Here is a 22,963-nt window from a genome sequence, read left to right on the forward strand (position 1 = left end):
ACAGATGTAAGTGGCATTGTTTTTGACTATTTTGTCATAAAATGGAACAAAAGTTAGATGGTTAAGCTTAGGATGAATTAATGTATAATACAAAGGTGAGTCCAATGATGAGTGAGACTCCTGAACAGTAACAGTTTGATCTAGTTTTATGAGATTACAAAATGTGTGTAATTTAAATCTACTCTACCTATTCCCAGTTCAGTCCAACTGAGCTATTTTTAAGCATTTAACCCGCAGTTTAAGGAACAGCTGACCCAACATAAAACTCAGTCTATTAAAAAATGTAAATAGATTGATTAGGCTTTTTAATTCAGTGTAAGTCTTTTGAAACTACACAGGAAAACTGCTTTTTTACTGTTAAGCACATATGGCATGAGACAACATCAACAAGAATTTGTGGCCTTGCAAAAGATTGACACGAAGACACAAACATTACCTGGTTAACTAAGGTGTAAAGAATGTCTTTTCAAGTTTGCATGTCATGGCTTTCAGAGATAGTTTCTATGTTTGTTTTATACCTGTTAAAAATTAGAGCCTGTCCACATCATATGTTAACAATGATGTTGCTTAACTGCTTTACCCACGACACTCACGTTTGTGCTATGCTCTGATGAAGTCTAGCTTTAAGAGTGGCTATACCTGTGGTGAACTGAGTTTTACTTGTCACTGTAGTAAAATTTGACATGTGAGCTTCGTGTGGTTGCTGGTGCAAGGGTTAACAGAGCTGGACAGAGTGAGAGGGACAGAGTTAACTGTAATCTATCTCACGACAAAGAGCTATTCATAAGAGGCTTAAACTGATTAGGGAGACAGGAGGATTGAAGAGAGAAATTTGGGGGAATGGGAGGGGTGAGCTGTCAGAGGCATGGGGCCGGTCCCAGACTTATGATTGTGTTCAAATCAAAACACATCCCACAATGCACCTCTGCCCAGCTCTCCTATGCACATACGGATGGACAAAGAAAAGCAGGGCTGATGCTTCTTTAAACAAAATTATCTGTCTTCCTCTGCAGTCACCCTCATTATTGTATCAAATGTAAATCTTGCTACGTAATATATGACTATGTCAGAAAGGTCGAGTGGGAACCACCGAGTTTAAAATCACAGAGGATTTCATTCATGTGGGATAACCAAACCCTTACCATCCAAGATTATTGATATGAGTGTATGCATGTATATATATGTATATGAAAATATATGTTGGCATAATATACAATGCGCACACTGTCTTCAGGTCAGTTACATTATATTTCTTCGGTTTTGCTCTACAAAAAAGCCGTATCCATCTTTTCCAGGAAAAAGTTCAAGATAAAAACAGCAAGACAATTGGATCACAGATCAACTATCACGGTTGAGTTATTTGCAACCTGTCTCTCACTTGGCAATGAACCGTCTTCGGTTTATAGAAAGAGGGTCACACACCACTGGTCGATTACTTTTCCACTTTATACCCTCGGCTGCGCTGCAGCACAACCTGTTGGAAGTAGGTCTCATTTGAAGGTAGACTGGAGCTGTCGTGTGATGGCTCCAGAAGGAAAAGCAGTCCATAAGAGGGTGGGCATGAGAGAGAAGCAGCGATTGTTTTAGTCCATCTAATAATGTTACAGACCACTTGACGGCATTGTGCTAAGAAAGAACCAGAGAGAATGATGAATGTGTTTGCTGGGAAGCAATGCATTATGGAGGTCACAAAGGTCAAGCTCTCATTGGTTGTCAGTGGGTTATTGATGTAAGCCATTTGAGTAACCTCTCCATAACCTCTCATTCAACCTGTTTTGACTTTAAAAAGGCGATGTTTTAATTCCCTTGTCAAGTATTGTTATATATTTATGCATCCGTCCATCAGTTAAAAGAAAGCCTTTTGTCTCAACCCTTCCTGCAGAGCATCCCTCATAATTCGCCTTTCAAAGTTTTGGTTCAAGTTCAAAAGTTCCAACTATCAACTTGAACAGTTGGTAGTTCTCAGAAGGTCAAAAGAAAAGTCCTCTTTCTCCCTCACCACCGCTCATATCCTATTGGATTGACGCAAGGCATTAAACGTGATTCTCCCTCTATTGTTATTTTTTAAAATCACAGAGTGGAAACCCACCCAGTTTTGTGATTGACCCTCTCCTCGCCGTGGCTTGTTCCTACAGCAACTGAATTCAAATCTAAACCTACAGCCTAGGCTTTCCTTGGTGTTGTCACTATGGTAACCTGAGAGAATGACGAGTAGGGGGCTGCTCTTTGTAATGATGGAAACACAGAGAGGCAACGGGAAAGGGTTAAGTGTTGGACAGTGCAACCAGGATTCCCCAGTTGAGCTGGAGGGGCAGGGCACACACCAAATTTGAAAATCCGCACTACACACACACAGACCCATGTGCTGCTAACCCACAAGACCAAGGCACATGGTCATGGATTTTTCATATTCTGCATTGTTAAAGATGGTCTGTGTGATTTGGCACGTGGGAGTGTTCTCTTCTGAGCCCCAAGAGGGCAGGTAATTCCACTTCTAATTTGAAAAACAAGTAAAGGAAATAAATTGTTCAGGGAGGATCCTTTCATAGAGAGATAAAAGAAAAAGTGCCTCAGGCTATCCAGTCACCTGCTATCATCTGTGTGCACATTTCCTCTCTTGAGTCCCCCCTCTTTTTCTGGCTCTTGCTGACCTCAAAGCAGAGGTATCCATTTTATGGAGCCTTTACAAGACCACTGCCCATCAGACACAGGTCTGTATTTAGGACTTCAGTCAATCATTAAACCCAACTATTAAGTGCAGCAGCAGCCCCAGTCAGGAATGCAAGGTTAATTGTTAGCCATTGTTGCCTGTCTTTGGTCTCGGTGTGTTTCACCCTGTCCAAAGGCCATGCATAGAGTTAAAGAATTTCATTGCTTTCATCTACTTGTTCAGACACAGCTGTCTGGAGGGAAAGCAGTTACGATATCAAATACATTGTGTTTCTTTGGCGTTATTATTATAAATGACTGAGCAGTATTGAGTAGTATAGTCCCTCTTCTAAAATGTCTCTATAGGAGGAAATAATTGATACTTAACCTAGATTAAAATGTGTAATTTCCCCCTAATTTTAAAACTTATTGTTATAATAGATATAGAAATTAAAAAGATTTTAAAAAGCTCAACACAATTTACAGAGTGTTGTTTGCAACAGACAGAAAAGAACGGGATTCGGGAAAAGGCCCCACATATTCTGTTTACGTTCAAACTTCTCTGGCCACAGCCTGCCATGAACAATGTGTGTTTTCCTTGTGCTCATATCCTCCAGTTGGTTAAAGCCGGGAGATTGAAGGGTGGAAAAAAGAGTTCATTGAGAGACAGAATAAAAGAAAGGGGGGATGAGGAATAGCAACTCCAGTACTCTGAAAACCATGCTGCAGTCACCAGGCAACCAACAGATCAAGTTTCAAGGCCTGACAAGGAGTTTTATGAAGTGAGATAAAAACAGCAAGACAAAGCCAGCAATTGGATCACAGATCAACTATCACAGTTGAGTTATTTGTAACCTGTCTCTCACTCACCAAAGAACTGACTTTGGTTTATTTGTAGAGGGTCACACACCACTGTTGGATTAGCTTGTCCACTTTATACCCTTGGCTGTGCTGCAGCACAACCTGTTGGAAGTAGGTCTCATTTGAAGGTAGACTGGAGCTGTCATGTGATGGCTGGAAGAAAGGGAGCGGGCTATGGGTGTGCATGATAGCAAGATGTGAGTGTTTATGTGTGAGACTGCCTCTGTGCGGTCCTATCAGTTCAGCTGCAGATTCACAAGATCAAGAATGTCACCCTCCTGATTGATGTTCCACATGATCAATTATGTCAGTGCATCATTTGAGAAAATTCCTTTCAAAGTTTAATACTACAGCTGAGCTAAGAAAAACACTTTATGTTTTCTTTTTTGGATCATCCTGCATGCGTTTTTTGCACTCACTGTAGTTTCTCGTTCCAAATGTCAGAATATTATTTTGCATCTCTATTACTTCGTCATAGTCAATGCGCACACACACACACACACACACACACACACACACACACACACACACACACACACACACACACGCACACACTGTACATGTAATATAACACTTTGAATGATTATTGATTTACCACCATGGGTTTATTTTTTTTAGCCAAAAGTATTTTGCATTGGACTAGTCCAGCATGTGCTTAATGTGCTTGCCCAATTGTGTGTCAACTGACCACTGTCTATTTCTCTCTCTCTCACCCCTTCCCCTTTGCCCTTCCAATGTCACCCTTCCACCTCCAGGACGCGTGTCACTGACTCGGGCTGCTTCTCTGCGAGTAGACCATCTCACCCTTGAAGATGAAGGCTGGTTCGAATGTCGCATCCTTCTCCTGGAAAGCAAAACCGATGACTTTCAGAATGGCACGTGGACATTCCTCTCCATCACAGGTGCTGCTCTGCATGGTTTCTGAAACTCAGAAGCTGTTTCCTTTCATTGTTCATCTTTAAAAATTGACCTTGTTTAGAATAGGAGAGCAAATGACCCTGCATGGCCCTTAAGTATTATTCCTGTATATGAAGAACTGCAATGGGACATTCTGTGCACATTAGTTGTATGTTTCTGTTTTTTAGCATCCTTTGTGTGAGTTGGTGTCAACTTTAGGGTGTGATCTTCAGTGAATATAGAGAACAGCATGTTTGCTGTCTGTCATAGAGTCCAGGATATGGTTACGTGTTTGAATCTGACTATATTACTGGTAGTATTCCTCACTTACACACATACACAAGTTATTTCCACAGTAGAACACAAGGTTATTGAGAGTAGGAAGCATGGTTTTAATTATACGGTGGCCAAATAAAATATGCTGAATCAGCTTGGAGATGATCCTTATCTCAAACCACACAGGACTCAGCTGTGTTTATGAAATTCAACTATGTATTTTCATTCTGTCATTATCTATGCTGCCTGTCCTGCAGTAAGAGTCAAGTGGGGGCTGCAGCGTATTCCAGCTGTCATTGAGTGAGAGGCAGGGTACATCCTGGACTGGTTGCCAGTCAATCACAGGGCCATATATGACGTGTAACCACTCACAAGGGGAACCCATGCACACCACGGGAGAATATATAAACTGCAACAGAAAGGCCCCCTGCCAGAATCAAGGTGGTAATGGTAACAACCATTAATAAATTGGAGCGGTCGTCTTTGAACTGAACATTCCTTGTTCGAGTCCCGGCTCCTCTGAGTGTGGAGAAGTGTTGTTGACCAAATCACTGAACCCCTAACTGCTCCCCTGGTGCCGCTAGATGGCAGCCAACTACTCATGGTTCATCCATGATGGATTAAATGCAGAGAAGGAATTTCCCGGAAGGTTTTAATAAAGTATGAATTATTATTATTAGCCGTGCCCCCCTTGATACTTTTTACTTAAAGCTATTTCAAACTCCAGTAATGCAATTAATGCACTGGCAGACCCAAATGTTACGTTCGCCCTGGGTTCCTCAAGGCTCTGGATGTTGTAGGGCTGTCCCGGCTGACATGCCTCTGCAGCATTGCATGGATGTCAGGGTGATCCCCCTTTTTAAAAAGGGGGATCGGAGGTTGTGTACAAACTACAGGGGGATTACACTCCTCAGTCTCCCTGGTAAGGTCTATTCAGCGGTGCTGCAAAATCCAGTGTGGTTTTCATCCTGGTTGAGGAACAGTGGACCAGCTCTATACCCTCAGCAGAGTCCTTGAGGAGGCATGGGAGTTTGCACAGCCAGTCTACATGTGTTTTGTGGATCTAGGGAAGGCATTCGACCGTGTCCAGCGGGCAAATCTGTGGGGGGTACTTCCGGAATACGGGGTGCCAACCTCATTATACTGGCTGTTCGGTCCCTGTATGATCAGTGTCGGAGCTTGTTCTACATTGCTGGTTGTAAGTCGGACCCATTTCCAGTGCTCTTTGTCCCCGATTCTGTTCATCATTTTTATGGACTGAATTTCTAGGTGCAACCAGGGCATCAAGGGGATCTGGTTAGTGGTCGCAGGTTCGAGTCTCTCCTTTTTGCTGATGATGCGGTTCTGTTGGCTTCATCAGGCCATGATCTCAAGCTCTCACTGGCGTGGTTCACAGCTGAGCATGAAGCAGCCGGGATGAGGATCAGCATTTCCAAATCCGAGACTTTGTGCTCAACCGAAAACAGGTGGAGTGCCCTCTCTGGTTAGGGGAAGAGGTCCTGCCCCAAGTGGGGGAGTTCAAGTTCGGATTCATGTTCATGAGTGAGGGAAGGATGGAGTGTGAGATCGACATGCGTAGTGGTGCAGTGTCTTCAGTGATGTGGACTCTGTACCCCTCTTCGTGGGGAAGAGGGAGCTGAGCCAGAAGGAGGAGCTCTCAATTCACCTGTTAATCTACATTCCCACCCTCACCTATGGTCACGAGTTGTGGGTAGTGACCGAAAGAACGAGATACAAGCGGCCAAAATGAGTTTCCTTTGCAAGTTGGCAGGACTCACTCTTAGAGATAGGGTTAGAAGCTGGGTCATTAGGGAGTTTGGAGTAGAGTCGCTGCTCGTTGGTATAGAGAGGAGTTAGATGTGGTGGCTCAGGCATCTGGTCAGGATGCCTCCTGGACACCTCCCGGGGGAGATATTCCAGGCATGTCCATCTGGGAGGCGACCACGGGGAAAACCCAGGACACGCTGGAGAGACTATGTCTCTTTGCTGTCCTGGGAACGCCTTGGGGTCTCCCCAGAGGAGCTGGACTGTGTGACGGGGGAGAGGGAGGTCTGGGCTTCACTGCTCCGGCTGCTGCCCCCGCGACCTGACTCCGGATAAGCGTGGGGAAGATCGATGGATGGATGGAATAATGCACTTATTTTTAGTAGAGACAGTCTGAAACACCAACCCTGGCTCTGTGGGGCAGTGAGGTCTAACGTACCTGGATTGAACAAATGGGGAAGAAAAAGTTTTCAGGTCAGAATTTTCATCAGAAAAATCTGCCCAAATTTATTGATGAATACTTCTATATCCTCCAAAATTTGACTGACATTGCTGACAATGACCCACCGGCAGCCATTCGTTGAAATGGATTAATGTATATGAAATTGATAAAAGGGGGTCTAGGCATTTTTTTCTGTTTAAAAGACATTAAACAAATGTAAACTTCTTGTTCCCTGAAACACAACTAAAAACCATTGGCGTGTTGGTTCTGGTAGGGGAACTGTACCTTTAAACCCCTACGTTGGGTATGATATAAAGCGTTTCGGTTGTCTAAAGTAACAACCTGATCTAAGTTGTTTTGTTTCTTTTAGCTCCACCTGTGTTTATCAAGACCCCACCAGGTTTTGTGGAGGTTCTGCTTGGGGACTCGCTGACTCTCAGCTGTGGTGCACATGGAAACCCCCGACCTACTGTTGTTTGGCACAAAGATGAGAGCCCAATTGAGAAACATGAAAAGATAAAGGTATGGGAGATTAAGAAGTGGCACTTAACAGAATCCCAACTAAAATAGTTAATAATGATACTATTCTGTCAGACTTCAAATTTGAATCCATGTCAATATGTGAGGCAACTGCATTTACCCTATGATCTCATATCTTTTCTTCTCCCTTTTATCCTTTGGCTGTTAATTTTTGGTCAATGGTAGGTGCTCAATGGTACCTTGTCTTTGGCCTCCATCACAAGAAATATTTCAGGGGTTTACAAATGTCACGTGTCCAACTCAGAGGGAAACTTGACTCACTATACACAGCTGCAAGTCAAAGGTCAGTATTGAGATTTATAGCAAGAGAGCGTCTATTCTAGTCTTTTGTTAAACTTGTAATGAAATATACAGGTATTTTTGCATTTGGAAGTAGCATACTTAGAACAAGAAGATAGATTGTTTTGTCAAGCAATTTGACAATTCGACAGCCACACAGCCTTTATTGGTAGTTACAACTCAGTCCCTGCTATTGCAACGGTTCAAGAAACTTAATTAGCTATACTGTGCTGAGACACTAAAATCAATGTGTCTTTTGTCACTTTGTGAAAAAGGTCCCCCAATCATCATCATCTCACCAGAAGACACCACTCTCAATATGTCCCAGGATGCAGTTCTGCAGTGTCAGGCTGATGCCTACCCTTCTAACCTTACATATGAATGGATGAAACAAGGACAAAATGTTTACCATATTGAGTGAGTAATAGACATAGGCAATCACAATATACCTCACTTGTGAGCACAAAGCTCCCTTACTTCCACAGCCAAGCACGAGGGATCAATTAAAAGTGTTTTCCAAAGCATGCTGATAATGCAGTCAAATCTAATTAGATTCATTGAGACTATTATGTAATGTAATCACTGTCACGATGCAAACCTGTGGAAAAGCAGATTGTCATTTAGATTAAGCGAACTCATAACATTGTACCTTCGGTCCATTCTTTTTTTCATTTTAAATAAAAATACCATTTTAATTCAATTTATAAGTTGTAATAAAATGATCTTTCACTATGATGTCATTATATGGTTTTAGGTCCCTTAAGTCCAGAGTGAAAGTTTTGGTCGATGGAACACTCCTTATACCAAATCTGATCCCAGAGGATGCCGGCAATTACACCTGCGTCCCAACTAATGGGGTATTGACCCCACCCTCAGCCTCTGCACATCTAAAAGTGAAACGTAAGGGTTTTATCTCCCTACACAAGGCAAAATTTGTTTTGATCTGTGTAATCACACTTTAATTGTTAATTAATTCTTTACTGTCCTAAACTCCAGACCCTGCTCGTGTAGCTCGAATGCCAAGGGAAACATACCTGCCTTCTGGTATGGAGGGACTCATTGTTTGTCCTGTACAGGCTGATCCCCCTGTGCTATATGTCAACTGGACTAAAGATGGGAACAGTTTAGATCTTAACAAAGTATGTTGATACCTAGTGAAATGATATATCTCTTGCAATTGAGTGTCTTATGTTTACGATCGGTATTTATTATTTCTAACCTTGACAACTAGTTCCCGGGCTGGATGGTGAACTCTGAGGGCTCCGTTTTTATAACAACAGCAAATGACAATGCAGTGGGCATGTACACCTGCACCGCCTATAACAGTTACGGCACCATGGGCCAGTCTGAACCTACTCAAGTCATTCTGAAGGTAAGGCCGGCCCTCTGCATTTGTAAAGAGAATTACAGAGAAAACATAGCTAGATGTGACAAAGAGACTCCTCCTATTTCCAGAAGCCACCATCCTTCCTTGTGCGCCCGCGGCCAGAGTATTTGCAAGAGGTGGGCAGGGAGTTGATCATTCCATGTGAAGGCAGTGGTGACCCTGCGCCAAACATCACTTGGAGCAAGGTATAGCTTATCCACCTAAAATCACGAGTCCCAACCCAGGTATGCATTTTGTACTGAACTTAAACTGATCGCATTTGTCTCCCCACCTAGATTGGACCCTCTCCTCGTTCGACATACTCTGTGCTGGCTAATGGCTCTCTCCTGCTACAGCCACTCAGCAAAGATCACCATGGGGGCTGGGAGTGCCTGGCAGCTAATCGTGTCGCAACTGTCAGTGCTGGCACTGTAGTGATGGTCCTGGGTAAGCCGGCTTGCCTATTTTCTTCCTAAAAAACAGGTAGTAGATCTATTTGATATCCAGCCTGCATTTATTTACATGTTTATTAACATCCTATACTTCTACTTTTGGTTCTTAGGCACCAGTCCTCATGTTGTGTCCTCAATATCTGTAATCGCTGAGATGCACCAGGCTAATGTATCTTGGGTGCCTGGGTTTGATGGTGGATACACTCAGAAATTCACTGTTTGGTCAGTAACCTACAACATTTAGATTGCAGTTTTTAATATGTCAAGTTGGACTGCTGTTGACTAGAACATGCTCTGTCTTATCTTGTATGAATATGTTGCGTTATTTTTTTTCAAGATTTGCATCCAATTTTCAAATTAATGATTAAATTGAATTGTGTGTAAACGTTCATTGGATCTAAATCTTTGTGATATACCATGATTGGCTGTAAACTCAGGAATGCACTTACCAAAATAACAAAGAAAGAATGAGAAATCATTAGGTGAAATTGAATTTAATGCCCAAACGGTTTAAGATCAGCTTTGATATTACTGGAAATTCTCCCATTATAATCTCAGTAACCTATTGAGGTATTATTTTGTCAAGGCAGAGGAATTCCTTGTCAAATTTTAGAATTTTCATTGCAGTTGCAGGATACTTAACAAAAAGTGGTTTACGACTTATCTTGTCTGATGTTTTCACAGGTTCAAGCAGGCATCCAGAGGGAAGCATGAATGGGCATCTTTGCCTGTACCTACTTCTAAAAACTATCTGCTGGTGACTGGGCTACTTGCTGGCACTTACTATCAATTCAGTGTCCTTCCTCAGAATAAACTTGGCTCTGGCCCTTTCAGTGAAATTTTTTCTGTTCAGACCAAAGGTTTGTGCAAGTTGATTTACTATGAATTTTATTGTTTTTTTTTTTGTAATGCCAGCTAAGTTGGTATTTTTATCAGCTGTGTCAACAGAATCGCCGACTGTCTTCACCACACTATCGACTTTGGAGCCCCCTATCCTCTTGTCGGCAAACCAGACCAGACAAGGTGTTCTCCTGCAGTGGTCACCTCCCGAGACTACGTCCTATCCACTGACAGGTTATGTGCTGCAGGTCCGACGTAATGGGGGCCAGTGGTTAATCCTCAGCAGCAATATCAGTGCCAATCTGAGTGAGCTACTTGTACAAGGATTGCTACGTGTATGTCCATTCTTGTGTAATATCTTCACTTTTTATTGACAAATCAGTGTGGTGTCATTATATCTTGTTTTTATGAGATGGATGCCTATAAATTAAGTACCTGTAATGCAAATTTTTACATGATTTTAATTTTCATCATATCATAGATGCAAATGTTTATGTTTTAAAAAAATCATTAACTTTCAGCCGTACAAAACAACATACACTGCTCAAAAAAATAAAGGGAACACTTAATAAACACATCCTAGATCTAAATGAATGAAAAATTCTTATGAAATACTTTGCTCTTTACACAGTTGAATGTGCTGACAACAAAATCACACAAAAATGATCAATGGAAATCAATTGTATCAACCCATGGAGGTCTGGATAAGAATCACACTCAAAATTAAAGTGTAAAAACAAACTCCAGGCTGATCCAACTTTGATGTAATGTCCTTAAAACAAGTCAAAATGAATCTGTGTTGCTTCCTGAGTGGACACTATGATTTCACAGAAGTGTGATTGACTTGGAGTTACATTGTGTTGTTCAAGTGTTTCCTTTATTTTTTTGAGCAGTATATTTTGATAAAATAAAAAATATGATCCTGTTGTCTTTCAGGATTCTAGTTATGATCTGAGATTGATGTCTCGCAGCGGCACAGTTCTCAGCAGACCAAGTGACACTATCTTTGTATCCACCACAGGTAAGGGGCTTAGTAATATATGAACATTACACACATACAATCTCCAAGGTAAATTACATTACATTACATTTGGCAGACGCTTTTATCCAAAGCGACTTACAATAGAGGACATAGGGACTGCAAATAACACTTGCACTTGTAAATCCTTTTATGTCATGTTCAATTGGATTAATGCAGTTTCAAGATGACCAATAACTTTCTGTGATTTTCATACAGGGATGGAGGTTTACCCCTTACGGCCAAGATTTTTGGAATTTGTCCCTGAGCCTCTGATGGCTGGTGTTTTAGGAGGAGTATGCTTCCTTATTATTGCCATCATGCTCTCCTTGTTGACAGCTTGCTATATGAGTAACAGACGACGACATCAGCAAAGAAAGAGGAGACATGGTAAAACATATTATTTATACACATTTCACTTTTTTTCGCTATATACAATATATTTGTTTTTAATTATGGCAGTGTTGAGTGTTAAATGGTAAATCTAGAAAATTAAAATGTTTTCATGTATTTTTCAGATCTACCGTCTGCCTTCCAAAAAAGCCCTTCTCAGGAGTAAGTATATATGCTGGTCATTCACATTATGATTTTAATGCTCATCTATTACTTATTAAAACTGAAAAATAAACCTTGAGCAGTTTTACAGGAACAGCACATGTTAGATATTTTGGAGAGGAGGTCTGAGAAGCCAGACTGAGATGGTTCGGTCAGAGGAGGGATCGTGAATATATTGGTAGACGGATGCTGGAATCGGAGCTGCCAGGCAGGAGGTCTCGAGGAAGACCAAAGAGAAGATTTATGGACGTAGTGAGAGAGGATATGAAAGTATTTGGTGTGAGAGAGGCGGATACAGAGAATAGGGTTAGATGGAGAAGGTTGATTCACCCCTGAAGGGAAAAGCTGAAAGGAGAAGAAGAAGAAGCAGTTTTACAGTTTAGGGGCTGAACAGTCCTATTTTTAATCACTGCATATGAAAGGACAAGTGTCTATTATTAAAAAGAATAGAAAAGCAATATTGTCATTATATAGTGCAAATATAGACATAGTTAAATCAAAGTAAATGCCAAGATAGACATAGTTCATATTAAATAACAACACTATTAGGTCCACTGTTAAATGTACTTCTTGGGCAGCTGCCTGCCAGAGTTTCTCCTCACCTTAGTGTCTCTTTTTCCTAATTTTTCTACTTTTTTTTCTATTTACTTCTTCTTGCTTTAGTAACTATTTAGTTGAGAATTTGCAAAAACAAGAGAAAATTCAGACCATAAAACACTTTATAGCCTTGACTTTGACACTTTATAGTTTTATTTGTATTTCTTATTGTCCCTCCTTCCTACTATTATTTATTATTGTTACGTTTTACTTGAAACTCTGGCACAACCATTTCCTTCGGGATAAATAAAGTTGTTCTTATTCTTATTCTTAAATATTCTTCTTGATCTGTCTTTTTCTTCAGAGCGCAGTCTCCTCCTCGAAGCCCGGACAGTGTACTAAAGCTGAAGCTTTGCCCGCCACTTCCCTTCTTTCCAAACTCCTCTCAATCGGATCGGACGTCTTTTGATAAGGGAAGTCGCGGGGAATACCAGGACCAGCGGAAACAACTCTTGGCCAACTCATCGCCACCTCCACACTATACACTCTTTGAGAGTCATCTTGGGTCTCAGGCACCTTCGCCAACAGCTTTGGAATCCATTTCTAGAGGCCCAGATGGTCGCTTCATAATACAACCTATGCTGGAAAATTCTAGTCCATCAAATAAGAAAAACCTGAAGGATATCCTTCAAAGTAATGGTGGAGCAAATGGTTCCGAAAGCAAGCGGACATCCTTCAGGGACTCCCCAAAAGCAAGCATCGTGACCTCGGAGAAGGATGAGAGGAAAGACTCACCTCTAACTGTGGATGTTCTAGAGCTTAGCCGGCCACCTTCATCCCCCGGCAGAGTAAGAGCCATGGCGAGGAACTTCTCTCGTCATGGTTGCTTTTACTCTGATGATGAACAGGGTTCGGAGGCTCTGCTGGAAAGAGCTAGCTTTTATTCTGACAACAGTGAGAAAAAAACTTGTGATTCGCTCCGGAAACATCGTATGCCAGGCCACAGTGAAGATCTTTTCCCTATTTTGGGCAGAAAAGCAAAAGTTCTGGAGAGCAAGAGAGACGGACCAAGTCTTTCAGCTATGGAGAGTCAGTTGACTAATACTACCACTTTGGTCTCACAACTAGACAGTAAACTGGAAAGTGATAGTATTAAGAAATGTGTTCAATTAGCAAAGGAGAGGGAAGAAATTGAGAAAGAGCTAGAGAGCTATACAGATAATCAGAGAGCCCAAGACTTTGGAAGACATGAACGGCCTAATAAGAAAGAGAGCTTTCAAAGAAACACTTCCAAGCAAGTTGAAGAACCTGTATGGAAGCCACAAGATGTAACTATCAGACAAAAACATAGACCCTCCGGCCAGACAAGTCGAGTTTCTGACTATCGAAGGGCATGTTACTTTGGGAACACTAGTAGTCCTATGGGACACCTTCCTAAACCTCACATACAATGGGACATCAGCCCTGTTACATCAATTACCAGCCTCATTCCTGTACAGAGCCCCTTAAAGGGTTCATCCTCAAGGTCACACTTTTCTCACCCTGGTAGACCCGTCACGGAGGCCTCTTCGGCGTTTAATTCACCCCACTCTCCAGTCACTCAGAACACGTCCCTTTCCACGCTATCGCCAAGTCTTGCCTCAGAACACCTCCCTGGCCCGTGTTTAGAGACGCCTTCCAGAGCAAGGTCATTAAGTCCTTTGAGAGATTCCGATAGATGCAGGAAGTCCACAAATGAGGAATACGTTCAGGAAAAGAACCAGTGCAAGGGCTATGCGTCAAGATCCAGAAATTCATATGCTTATGGCACTCGGCCGTGGGATTCTGCATCTAGAAATCCTTTAATTTGCGGCGAGAGGCAAGACAGTCCAACGCAGCTTTTCGCTGCCTCTAAACAATACAGAGTCACAGGAGATCTGAATCTTTCAAGTTGTTCTACCCTACCTTATGAACATCGAGGAGTTGGGTCAGAGGACAAAGATGCACGAGCTCAGGGTTGTGATGAGCGTCCAAGCTCTGAATTAGAAAGAGAAGGTGTCCGAGCACGCTCTGGGAGGAGTGACAAATGTCTTTTCTCTGATAGTCCCAGTCCCATTTCAACATTGACACTTTTAGAAGAAGTTGAGAGTGACCAGTCGCAATTTTCTGTCCAGAGAATGTCAGGCTCTTTCAAGGCTAAGCCTGCAGCCTCATCTCCGAAAATATCACCTCTGCAGACAAGTGCAATTCTTGAGTATCTCAGCCTCCCTGGTTTTATAGAGATGAGTGTTGATGAGCCTGTAGAAGAAATGGAAGTCACGGCTACTACTAGACCAAATTTAGATCTGAAATCAGACAACTCTCCGGTTACTAAACCTGATGTAGTCCCTAGAAACTGGGAGGTTCATGTCCAGGAAAATCAAGAGGCTGATGCAAATCTAAAGGATGTCGAACCCACATGTCCTTCCGGTGCTCCAAGGGCCGGCTTTGAAACAAGTAGAAAACAAGAGTACAGACACCCCAATCACAGTGACGCAAAAGACTTATTACTAAGAGTAAGATTTCCGGATGACCCAAAGCAACAATCACTAGGTCCAGAAAAAACTAGCAAACAGCTGTATAATGAGAAAACACAGATTCGAGCTGGGAACAAAGTCACAGACAAACCCTCTTCCAGCCTTGGGTCCAGGTCATCTCATACTTTGTTTAGCACTGCTAAGGACATGGCAGATATAGTGTCAAAACATTCTCAGAGTTTTGTTGACAGTAGTGACTCTTTGCCAGAGTTATCCCAAAGACAAGCTTCTCAGGGTAGTAGGGCTAATAATATTGCACTGCGCATTTGTCAAGCTCCTATGCCATTTCTGAAGAAATCCTTCAGCTTAGGCCATGGTAGAACATACTCAGGTTTAGGACAACCTCAACCTTTCCTGAAAAAATCCATCAGTTTAGGTTCTCAGAGGTGGGAGCACTTTGAGAGTCCACGGACATACATCTCTGAGAAATGTCACTGGGATGAGTTCCCAAACCCAGATGTGAGGATGAAATCCTACAGTCTGGGTCGCACTCAGTCTCCCTTCCCAAGACCAGGACCCTCATGGAGGGAGTATGTACCATTTAGACGTCCCAGTATTGGGAGCTTAGAGAATCCTCACCACGCACAAAGATCCTTAGCTTGTCCTTCCTACCTCACTCCTTCAGCGTACCCACCCAGACTGACTTCCATCTCTCCAACGCTCGAACCCTTCGATCCCAGGCGGCAAGCTACTGTTTTCCCAGAATCTTCCCGTTGGTCCCCCTGTTATCAAGATTCCCTTAGGCCGGCTCAGTTTAAAAATGTTCCTATGCCCTCTTCCATTCCTGTTCCCTACTACCAACAAGAGCCAGGTCCCAGGGAAAATATGAGACCCATGGACCTCCGAAGGGGCCCATCACGGTCGTACTTGCCCAGGGGTATCAGCTGGCCATCACCCCACTATGCCCCCTTTCCTCCACGGGAGGTAGAGAGTTATAGACCACCTGAGAGAATAATGGGCAGGGTTGGGGAATCAGAGATCCGGGAGGTCAGAGAGGGAGGGAGGGCCAGTTATGCCAGTCAAAGCAGTGGTAGGGGTAGTGCTGGTCTCTTTCGGCAGTCTTTGTCCATCACTCCTACCCTGCTCAGCTCCCCCGAAACAACAGAGGAGAATGAGCGGCATGGAGCACAGATGGAGCTACCCGAAAGGAAAGCCAAAAGGTGAAACACCACCGCACCTGGAATATATCCACAAACACCCTGGAATGTGTCCTATGTGGAAGGATAGATTTCTGTTGCCAAAATGACACTGTAATTCTTGCAATGCTGTTCTGTCTTCTGAGTATTTGTCTTGTATATTTCAGTAGAAGGAACACATCAGTAGATGAGAGTTATGAGTGGGACTCTGCCGATGCCTGCGTGGACTCGGAAGTCCTGGAGGCCATGAGGTTTGATCGGTCTCTGATGGAGTTTCAGAAAACCAGAGCAGAGTTGAGATTCGATCAAATTAGTGGCCTCCAGGACCAACAGGCAAAAGGTAACCGGTGGACTTGTTTACGGTTTGCTTGATGTTTTGTGTAGCATGTTTCATCACGTGTCTGATGTAACGTGGTGGTGCTTCTCGTGCTTATCTCATTCCCTGTGTGCCTTTGTTTTTGTGAGTTTGCCCCATAATGTGTCCATTCCATACATTTCCTGTCCCCGATGCCCTTCCTAGGCCCGTCTTCCTCCGCCTGCCCTCCAGTTTCCAACCCACCTCGCTGCCAGTACAACCACTCCCTAAGTGAGGCACGCTTCAACGCTCTCCGCCTGGAGTACCAAGAGTACAGGCGGGCTCAGGAATCCGTCTGTTCCCGTGAGCCTTGCCTTGTCCCTGGCCACGATTCAGACTCGGACTCCAACTCAGCACTGCTCTAGCGGCTGAATTCGGTCCGTTATTTCGAGTGCTTCTTCTACTTTTTTCCTCTTTTTTTTTTTTTTTTCCTGCGTATTGCTGCTTGCCTGCCTGCCTCCTTTTCTCACCTGTCACTCTGATCATCCATGTGCAGTGAAGCTTGCTTTCATGTTAAAAACCTAAGATCGTCAAATCCTGCTCAGTTTTTAGTCACTGCTTAATTCCAATAGGTATTCTTTAATAAGTTGCTTTCTGTTTCTCTTTCACAGGTATGCCCAAGAGAGATAAATAAAGGCTTTATAAAAAGACAACACTGCGGTCCTGAAACGTCATCTTTCACCTGGAGTGATGCCATGTGAAAGCACTCATTGATTTTATCCTCTGTAACGGAATACTAAATTTACCCCATTGTGATATGTACTTGGTTGTCATCAGATGACAACTTTGTGTTTTATTGTGCTATGGAAATTGAAGCTGAGAAGGGATTATTTAGGTCTCTAACAAGCCTGTGCAGCTATGTTCTGGGATGAGAGTTAAAACTTTGACAATCTAACACAGGACATGCTTACCCTTAACTAAATCCAAGGGTTCAGTCATGCTTTTTAGCAGCATGCAACATGAGGAAGCTGTTACTTCAAGTTCACATCTATTAGAAAACATTTTTAACTGTACAGGAATGCTAATGACAATGATGTAGGTCCATGTACAGGATTACAATTGTCCTTGACAATATCTAATACTTCCTGTGTTCCCATTATAACATTGCTCAAAGCATGTTCATCACAGCTCCTTGTTAATAGGACTGAAGTACTCAAATAGTTGTACTTAGAGTAACATGGTTAATGTTCTTATCCTGAAGTGCAAAATCTTGGGCCAACAGCTGTCAAACCTCATTCACAAATTTACTCCGGTTAAATCGTTGTTTTTATTTCAAAATGGTATCTGCTGGCGCCCTGAAACTGTTTCCAGCTTTTTCATGATGCCCCCATTGAGACTTTACACAGGTCACTTTAAAGAGGCGCCCAGTGATTGTTAAATACATAGCATACACGTGTTTACATGTACAGTTAGGCCCAGAAATATTTGGACAGTGACACAATCTTCATGATTTGGGCGCCGCATGCCACCACATTGGATTTGAAATGAAACAGCTACAACAGAATTGAAGTTCAGACTTAAGATTTAATTCAAGGGATTGAACAAAAATGATTGAACATGTAGGAATTATAGCTATTTTTATACAGACACTCATTTCAGGGGCTCAAAAGTAATTGGAGAGTGTTCTTTATTTGAGTGAATGTTGTGAAAGGGTTTTTCTTCACCATGGAAAGGATTTTGTTCTGTTCCATTGAGAGCTCCTTCACCCGATGTTGTGTGTTCACAGCAACAGCTTCTAAATGCATTGCCCATTGTCCAGTTAGATTCAGTCCCTTGAAAAAGAGGCAGCTACATATTAAAGAACTGTAATTCCTGAACCCTTGCTCCAATTTGGATGTGAATACTCTGCTATTACAGCTGAGAGTCTGCACTTTAAGCCCATATTGATTATATAATTGTATCTTGAATATGTTTTCGTGAACAGCTGAAATAACAAAACATCTGTCGCTGTCCAAATATTTCCGGGCCCAACCGCACCTTTATGTGAATGTAATCTGCTGTTGTATTGTAAAGTCCATATTCAATACATGAAAATATGCTTCCTTTACTTGCTCGAGTCGACTTGGTCAGACTTTGCCTCTATCAAATGATGTATAAAATAATTGTTGATTTAAAAAAAAAAAATCAGAGGAAATGCTTTTGCCTTATTGTTGACATTATAAATACATTTGTTGATTGATGACTGAAAAAGAACGCTAACAAACTGTAATTACACTTATCAGGGGATTAAAAAAAAAACATTTAAAATAAGCTTTGCTCACATGGAGAGTTCTGGTGGGTGTTTTTGAAATGAGTTTTGATATGCAAAATGTTTACATTTCACATCACAGATGTGAAGACAGCACTGTGAATAGTTCATTTATTCTAGCTCTGTATATGAATTGCAAGTCTGTCATGACTTTTGTATCCAGTTTTTTTAAACAGAAAAGCGAGAAAAGCTGTTTTGGTACATCACCTGGCAAACAAAGAGTCCAGCGGGATTTAACTATGCTTTGGGATAAGTTAGCATTTATATTGTATTTACTTTATAAAGATTTGAGTGAGTATGCATTTCTGGTGAAGTTTTGTATAAATTTGGAAATTTTTATATCTTGCCAACTGGTTGTTTCTGTCATTTTATATGTTTGTAATGAATAAATGGTTTTATTCAGTGATTGGTGATTTTGAATTCAGTTAAGATATTGACATCTTGAGACATGACATCCAAGAGCCTGAATCATGGAGGATTTTTAGCACTGTGTGATGTACAATTTGCACAAATGAAGTTGAAATGTAAATAGGAATATTAAATACAAGTTACGCACACAAACCTATAAACTGTACACAATGTGTCAGTACTCACTAGGATGCCATGTAGATGGCTAAGGATGGAATTTCATTGCGCAGGAAAACATGTTTCCAGCCTGTACAAACAACGCTTTGAATAATGTACCTTTGAGCTTCCAGCACTGCTTTCACACTGCTGAAAATGGTTTTTATAGCAAATTCAAGCATTTTTGGCTGACTTGTAAAAGATGGAAATTAACTTTCCAGTTTTGTAACTCATCGAATAAATTACACCAAATGCTTCCATCACACATTTATTACATTTGTTGCATCCTCCCAACATTCATCCTCGCAGTCATCTGCAGACAGACAGGGAGGGCCTTTCGGCTTGTTAATCACAAGTGTTCTGTCACAGTTCTCCAAAAAATAGTTTGTCATCTGACAATATTTGAAACAGAGACCCAGAAACAAACAGCCAGTAGCTGGTGATTTCATTGGATTTTATTTTAACAGTTGTTGGGATGATGATTTGTTTCATTGAGTTCTATACATATAATGTATACAAGCGGGTGTAACCAATAATGATAATAAACCTGATTAGACATTAAATGGACTCTCTGTAATGGGGCCTTGCTAAATAACCAACTTGATCAAGCAGCTGCCATCACAATGATGACCTCTAGTTATAAAGTGATATTTCATTAGATTGACAAAGGATCTGCCCTCCCACAGGAATCGCCGTATTTTATCACAGATGAGCCAACGCGAGCAAGAATGAAGATTTCACAAGCCTGTCTGTCGTGGTTACTCGCTGTCTGCAATTTAAATGACCCGTACTTATTGTCAGAGTTACACATGTGATCGCGCTCACCTACAGCACATCATATAATAATCCACATGAAGCAAAATCATCACTGAGACCCGCGACTCGGGAAAAATCACAGTACAACGAGTCCGTCGCTCTTGCAACTACAACATATCTATCTTTTCGATTACAATACAGATCGACACACGTCAACATCAACTTACTCCTTTCCATTGTGTCTGTTCAGTTGGTGGACAAACGCAGGACATGTTTGACCATGTTGCCAATGCCATCAAATATATAGTGATAGTGATAGTCTGTCTCCCACATGAAGGACGGAGTGCTGACCACTTTGTTCTTTTCATCCACATTGGCTTCGTACAAGAGAGGGTCAAGGTCACATACAACATTCTCTTAGGAGAAATTAAAAAAAAAGGAATATAAAAATGTTTGAAAAAAACTCAAGCGTCACAGGGTTAATCAGGATTTAACTCTCATCTAAATAGAGACACGACAAATGATCAATGTCAGCCGTCCTGCCAAACCATCTGATGCCTCAACTTGTTTTGGTTCACCCATCGGTGTCTGCCATCGGTTGACAGTTTGGTGCGTGATTGAAATACAAGCACAATGAACTGTCAGAAATGAAACCGAGTCATCGAATAACTCAAATCTCATCTCACGACAGGAGTCTGAGGCGGCTAGTGGAAAAACTAAATGTCAACAACCACGGATGCTTTATATTGATGCAATTGTCTACTTTTGAACAAGAACATCAATGCATTTATATCTTTAAGGCTTACTTCCATGTATGCTAAAGTCAAAGTAAAGTTGCAAATCTGTCATCGGATTTCTGACTTGAGCTCGTCATGTGACTAAAGTCTGAACATCTGCAGAATTTAAGAACCTTTTAAGTTCTCATTCTCTTCCACTTCAGCCAGCGTCTAAAAACCCTAATATTAGTTGATAAAGCATCAATCAATGTCAGCGTAACATCAGTATGAGAGAGAGATCTTAAAGGATATGTATGGCTCGCGGACGTTGTGACGTGCACCCATGCTCTTCACTACCTGCACCATGGAGGTGTGAGGCCACCGTCCCCAGCGGGTGCCGTCGTCCCTGTCACAGCCCAGAGTCACCTCGATGCCGGGCAGCACACGGCAGGCCAGCACAGGAGCCATGCTGGCCAGGCTGGAGAAGAAGAGGCAAATTCAAATTTGCAAACTATTTCAGGCATAAACAAATACACACTGATCACAATCAGCTGTTACCCAATAGGTTTGCGTGAACGGTGGAAGTCTTTGAGAATCCTCTCCACATCACTATGTAGCTTGCAGTCTTTCCCGTCCTTTGCGAAAGAGGATCTGCATTATTCACAGCAAATTAAGAACATTAGTGCTTCATCAGCTTCCATCCTTTTTTTTAAGTGTGACATTTTATTTCGCCTCACAGGTTCTTGATGATGCCATGGCCTCCCGGAAAGATGACAGCGTCAAAGCTATTGACGTCCAGCTTGGACAGGTCCTGCATTTGTATCACTCCTTGATTATGACTGAAGCGAGCTGACTCCATCATGATGTTTCTATGTGAGAATTAATTATTATAATAAATAGTACCTTGCGCAATTAGACACGATCCACCTGTCAAGAATCGTAACAAAAGGCACTTCATGCTGGGGCTAATTGAACCCCTTAGTAGCCGGAGCCAGAAGTGTATTTTGGGATTTTAAGTCATCCTCCCACAGCGCTATCGAAACTGTCACTATCCGAATGGAAGTTGGGAGACCTTAAATATACAGTTGAACACATTCCAGTCATGACATGAGTGAATATAATCAACAGGACAGAAACAACATAATTTAAAAATGCAACAACTGAATGATAAAGAAAACATCAAAACAAAGAATAGCATGAAACTTACAAAGAAGAAATGATTCTAGCAACATTAGAGAGCCTTCCTTTTAAAGTCCATTAAACTCTTGCTAATTTTACTAGGGGAAAACATATACATTTAGTTTTATTTTTCCCATAAAATAAATTTAGAACCCCCAACCTTAAAGGTGAAGATGTATCTATGGCCCCAACAAGCATACCGATTCTCGCCAGATGCAGGTTTCTTCATTATGTGATCCATCACATCCATCTGCTGCTGGTTTGGAGCAAACATCTGGAAACGAGCACCATTGGAACTCAAGTGGTACATGGTGCTGGAGATGGAAGTGTGAATCAGATTTCTGTGCATGAAACTCAAAGTCTTGACCTTGGTAGCTGATACTCACTATACTCCTTCATGGATGTCAGTCCCATCCCACCATCCACATCCTGAGAAAACCTGGAAGACAAAACAAAAGTTAACAATCATTGCCCTTTTTTTTGTTGACAGGTATTGATTTGTGTTACTTACCAGCGCAACATTGGTGTTTCCCCAGTTGCCATGGTCACCCTGGTGAACAAAGCTGGCAGGCTGGCGAACAAGAGTGGCCAGTGTTTGTTTAGACAGCAAGGTCCTGGTCGCCAGCATGATTTAACCACGGTCTGAATTCCACCACTGAGCCTGAGAAAACTTCGGATTGAAAATGCTGGTCTTGCTGAGTTTTGCAGTATATATACTAGTACTGTGTCACTGAGTGATGTCCCACGTAAGCTCGTCATTGCCTTGACTTACCCATTCCACTCCGAACACCTTTCTCTATAAATACCTTGTTTATTTATGTAATTAACTTAAGTCATTTGACCACTGACTCTTTAATCTAAACATGTGATTTAGCCGTCTGATATCCCTCCACACTTACAACTTAAATCTTAATATCAAGGAATAAAATAAAAACTATGAGGGTGGCTGACTGATTTGCTTGATCAGCTTCCGGCATC

At 41.9% G+C, this 22,963-nt stretch overlaps 2 protein-coding genes across 4 annotated transcripts in view; one reads left to right on the forward strand and one right to left on the reverse strand.

Annotated features, from left to right (window-relative positions):
- Positions 1–19,173, forward strand: part of igsf9b (immunoglobulin superfamily, member 9b) — a 31,219-nt gene extending 12,046 nt beyond the window's left edge. The window contains exons 4-22 of one of the 3 annotated variants that reach the window (XM_086174271.1): positions 4,266–4,412; positions 7,260–7,411; positions 7,595–7,712; positions 7,984–8,125; positions 8,463–8,608; positions 8,705–8,847; positions 8,940–9,080; positions 9,164–9,280; positions 9,371–9,521; positions 9,637–9,748; positions 10,211–10,386; positions 10,463–10,701; positions 11,303–11,387; positions 11,604–11,774; positions 11,903–11,939; positions 12,841–16,191; positions 16,335–16,507; positions 16,688–16,899; positions 17,134–19,173. In XM_086174271.1, coding sequence (XP_086030397.1) covers positions 4,266–4,412; positions 7,260–7,411; positions 7,595–7,712; positions 7,984–8,125; positions 8,463–8,608; positions 8,705–8,847; positions 8,940–9,080; positions 9,164–9,280; positions 9,371–9,521; positions 9,637–9,748; positions 10,211–10,386; positions 10,463–10,701; positions 11,303–11,387; positions 11,604–11,774; positions 11,903–11,939; positions 12,841–16,191; positions 16,335–16,507; positions 16,688–16,887 — 5,801 coding nt within the window. In that variant the 3' untranslated portion in view covers positions 16,888–16,899; positions 17,134–19,173. The remainder of the gene's footprint in view (positions 1–4,265; positions 4,413–7,259; positions 7,412–7,594; positions 7,713–7,983; positions 8,126–8,462; positions 8,609–8,704; positions 8,848–8,939; positions 9,081–9,163; positions 9,281–9,370; positions 9,522–9,636; positions 9,749–10,210; positions 10,387–10,462; positions 10,702–11,302; positions 11,388–11,603; positions 11,775–11,902; positions 11,940–12,840; positions 16,192–16,334; positions 16,508–16,687; positions 16,900–17,133) is intronic. The other 2 variants (XM_086174273.1, XM_086174274.1) reach the window with 2 other exon arrangements.
- A 416-nt stretch (positions 19,174–19,589) lies between these two features.
- On the reverse strand, positions 19,590–22,732 carry gatd3l (glutamine amidotransferase class 1 domain containing 3, like). The gene is made up of 7 exons (XM_086173901.1): positions 22,497–22,732; positions 22,372–22,424; positions 22,186–22,299; positions 21,544–21,675; positions 21,365–21,457; positions 21,119–21,284; positions 19,590–20,471 (listed from the first exon to the last, which is right to left on the reverse strand). Exons 1-7 carry the CDS (start codon positions 22,611–22,613, stop codon positions 20,337–20,339), a joined length of 810 nt encoding a protein of 269 aa, XP_086030027.1. The 5' UTR covers positions 22,614–22,732; the 3' UTR covers positions 19,590–20,336.
- Between the last annotated feature and the right edge of the window lie 231 nt (positions 22,733–22,963).

The sequence above is a fragment of the Fistularia commersonii genome, chromosome 26 (genome assembly GCF_037954325.1).
Source record: "Fistularia commersonii isolate RoL2024-O1a breed Wild chromosome 26, RoL_Fcom_v1.0, whole genome shotgun sequence".
NCBI classification, from domain to species: Eukaryota; Metazoa; Chordata; class Actinopteri; order Syngnathiformes; family Fistulariidae; genus Fistularia; species Fistularia commersonii.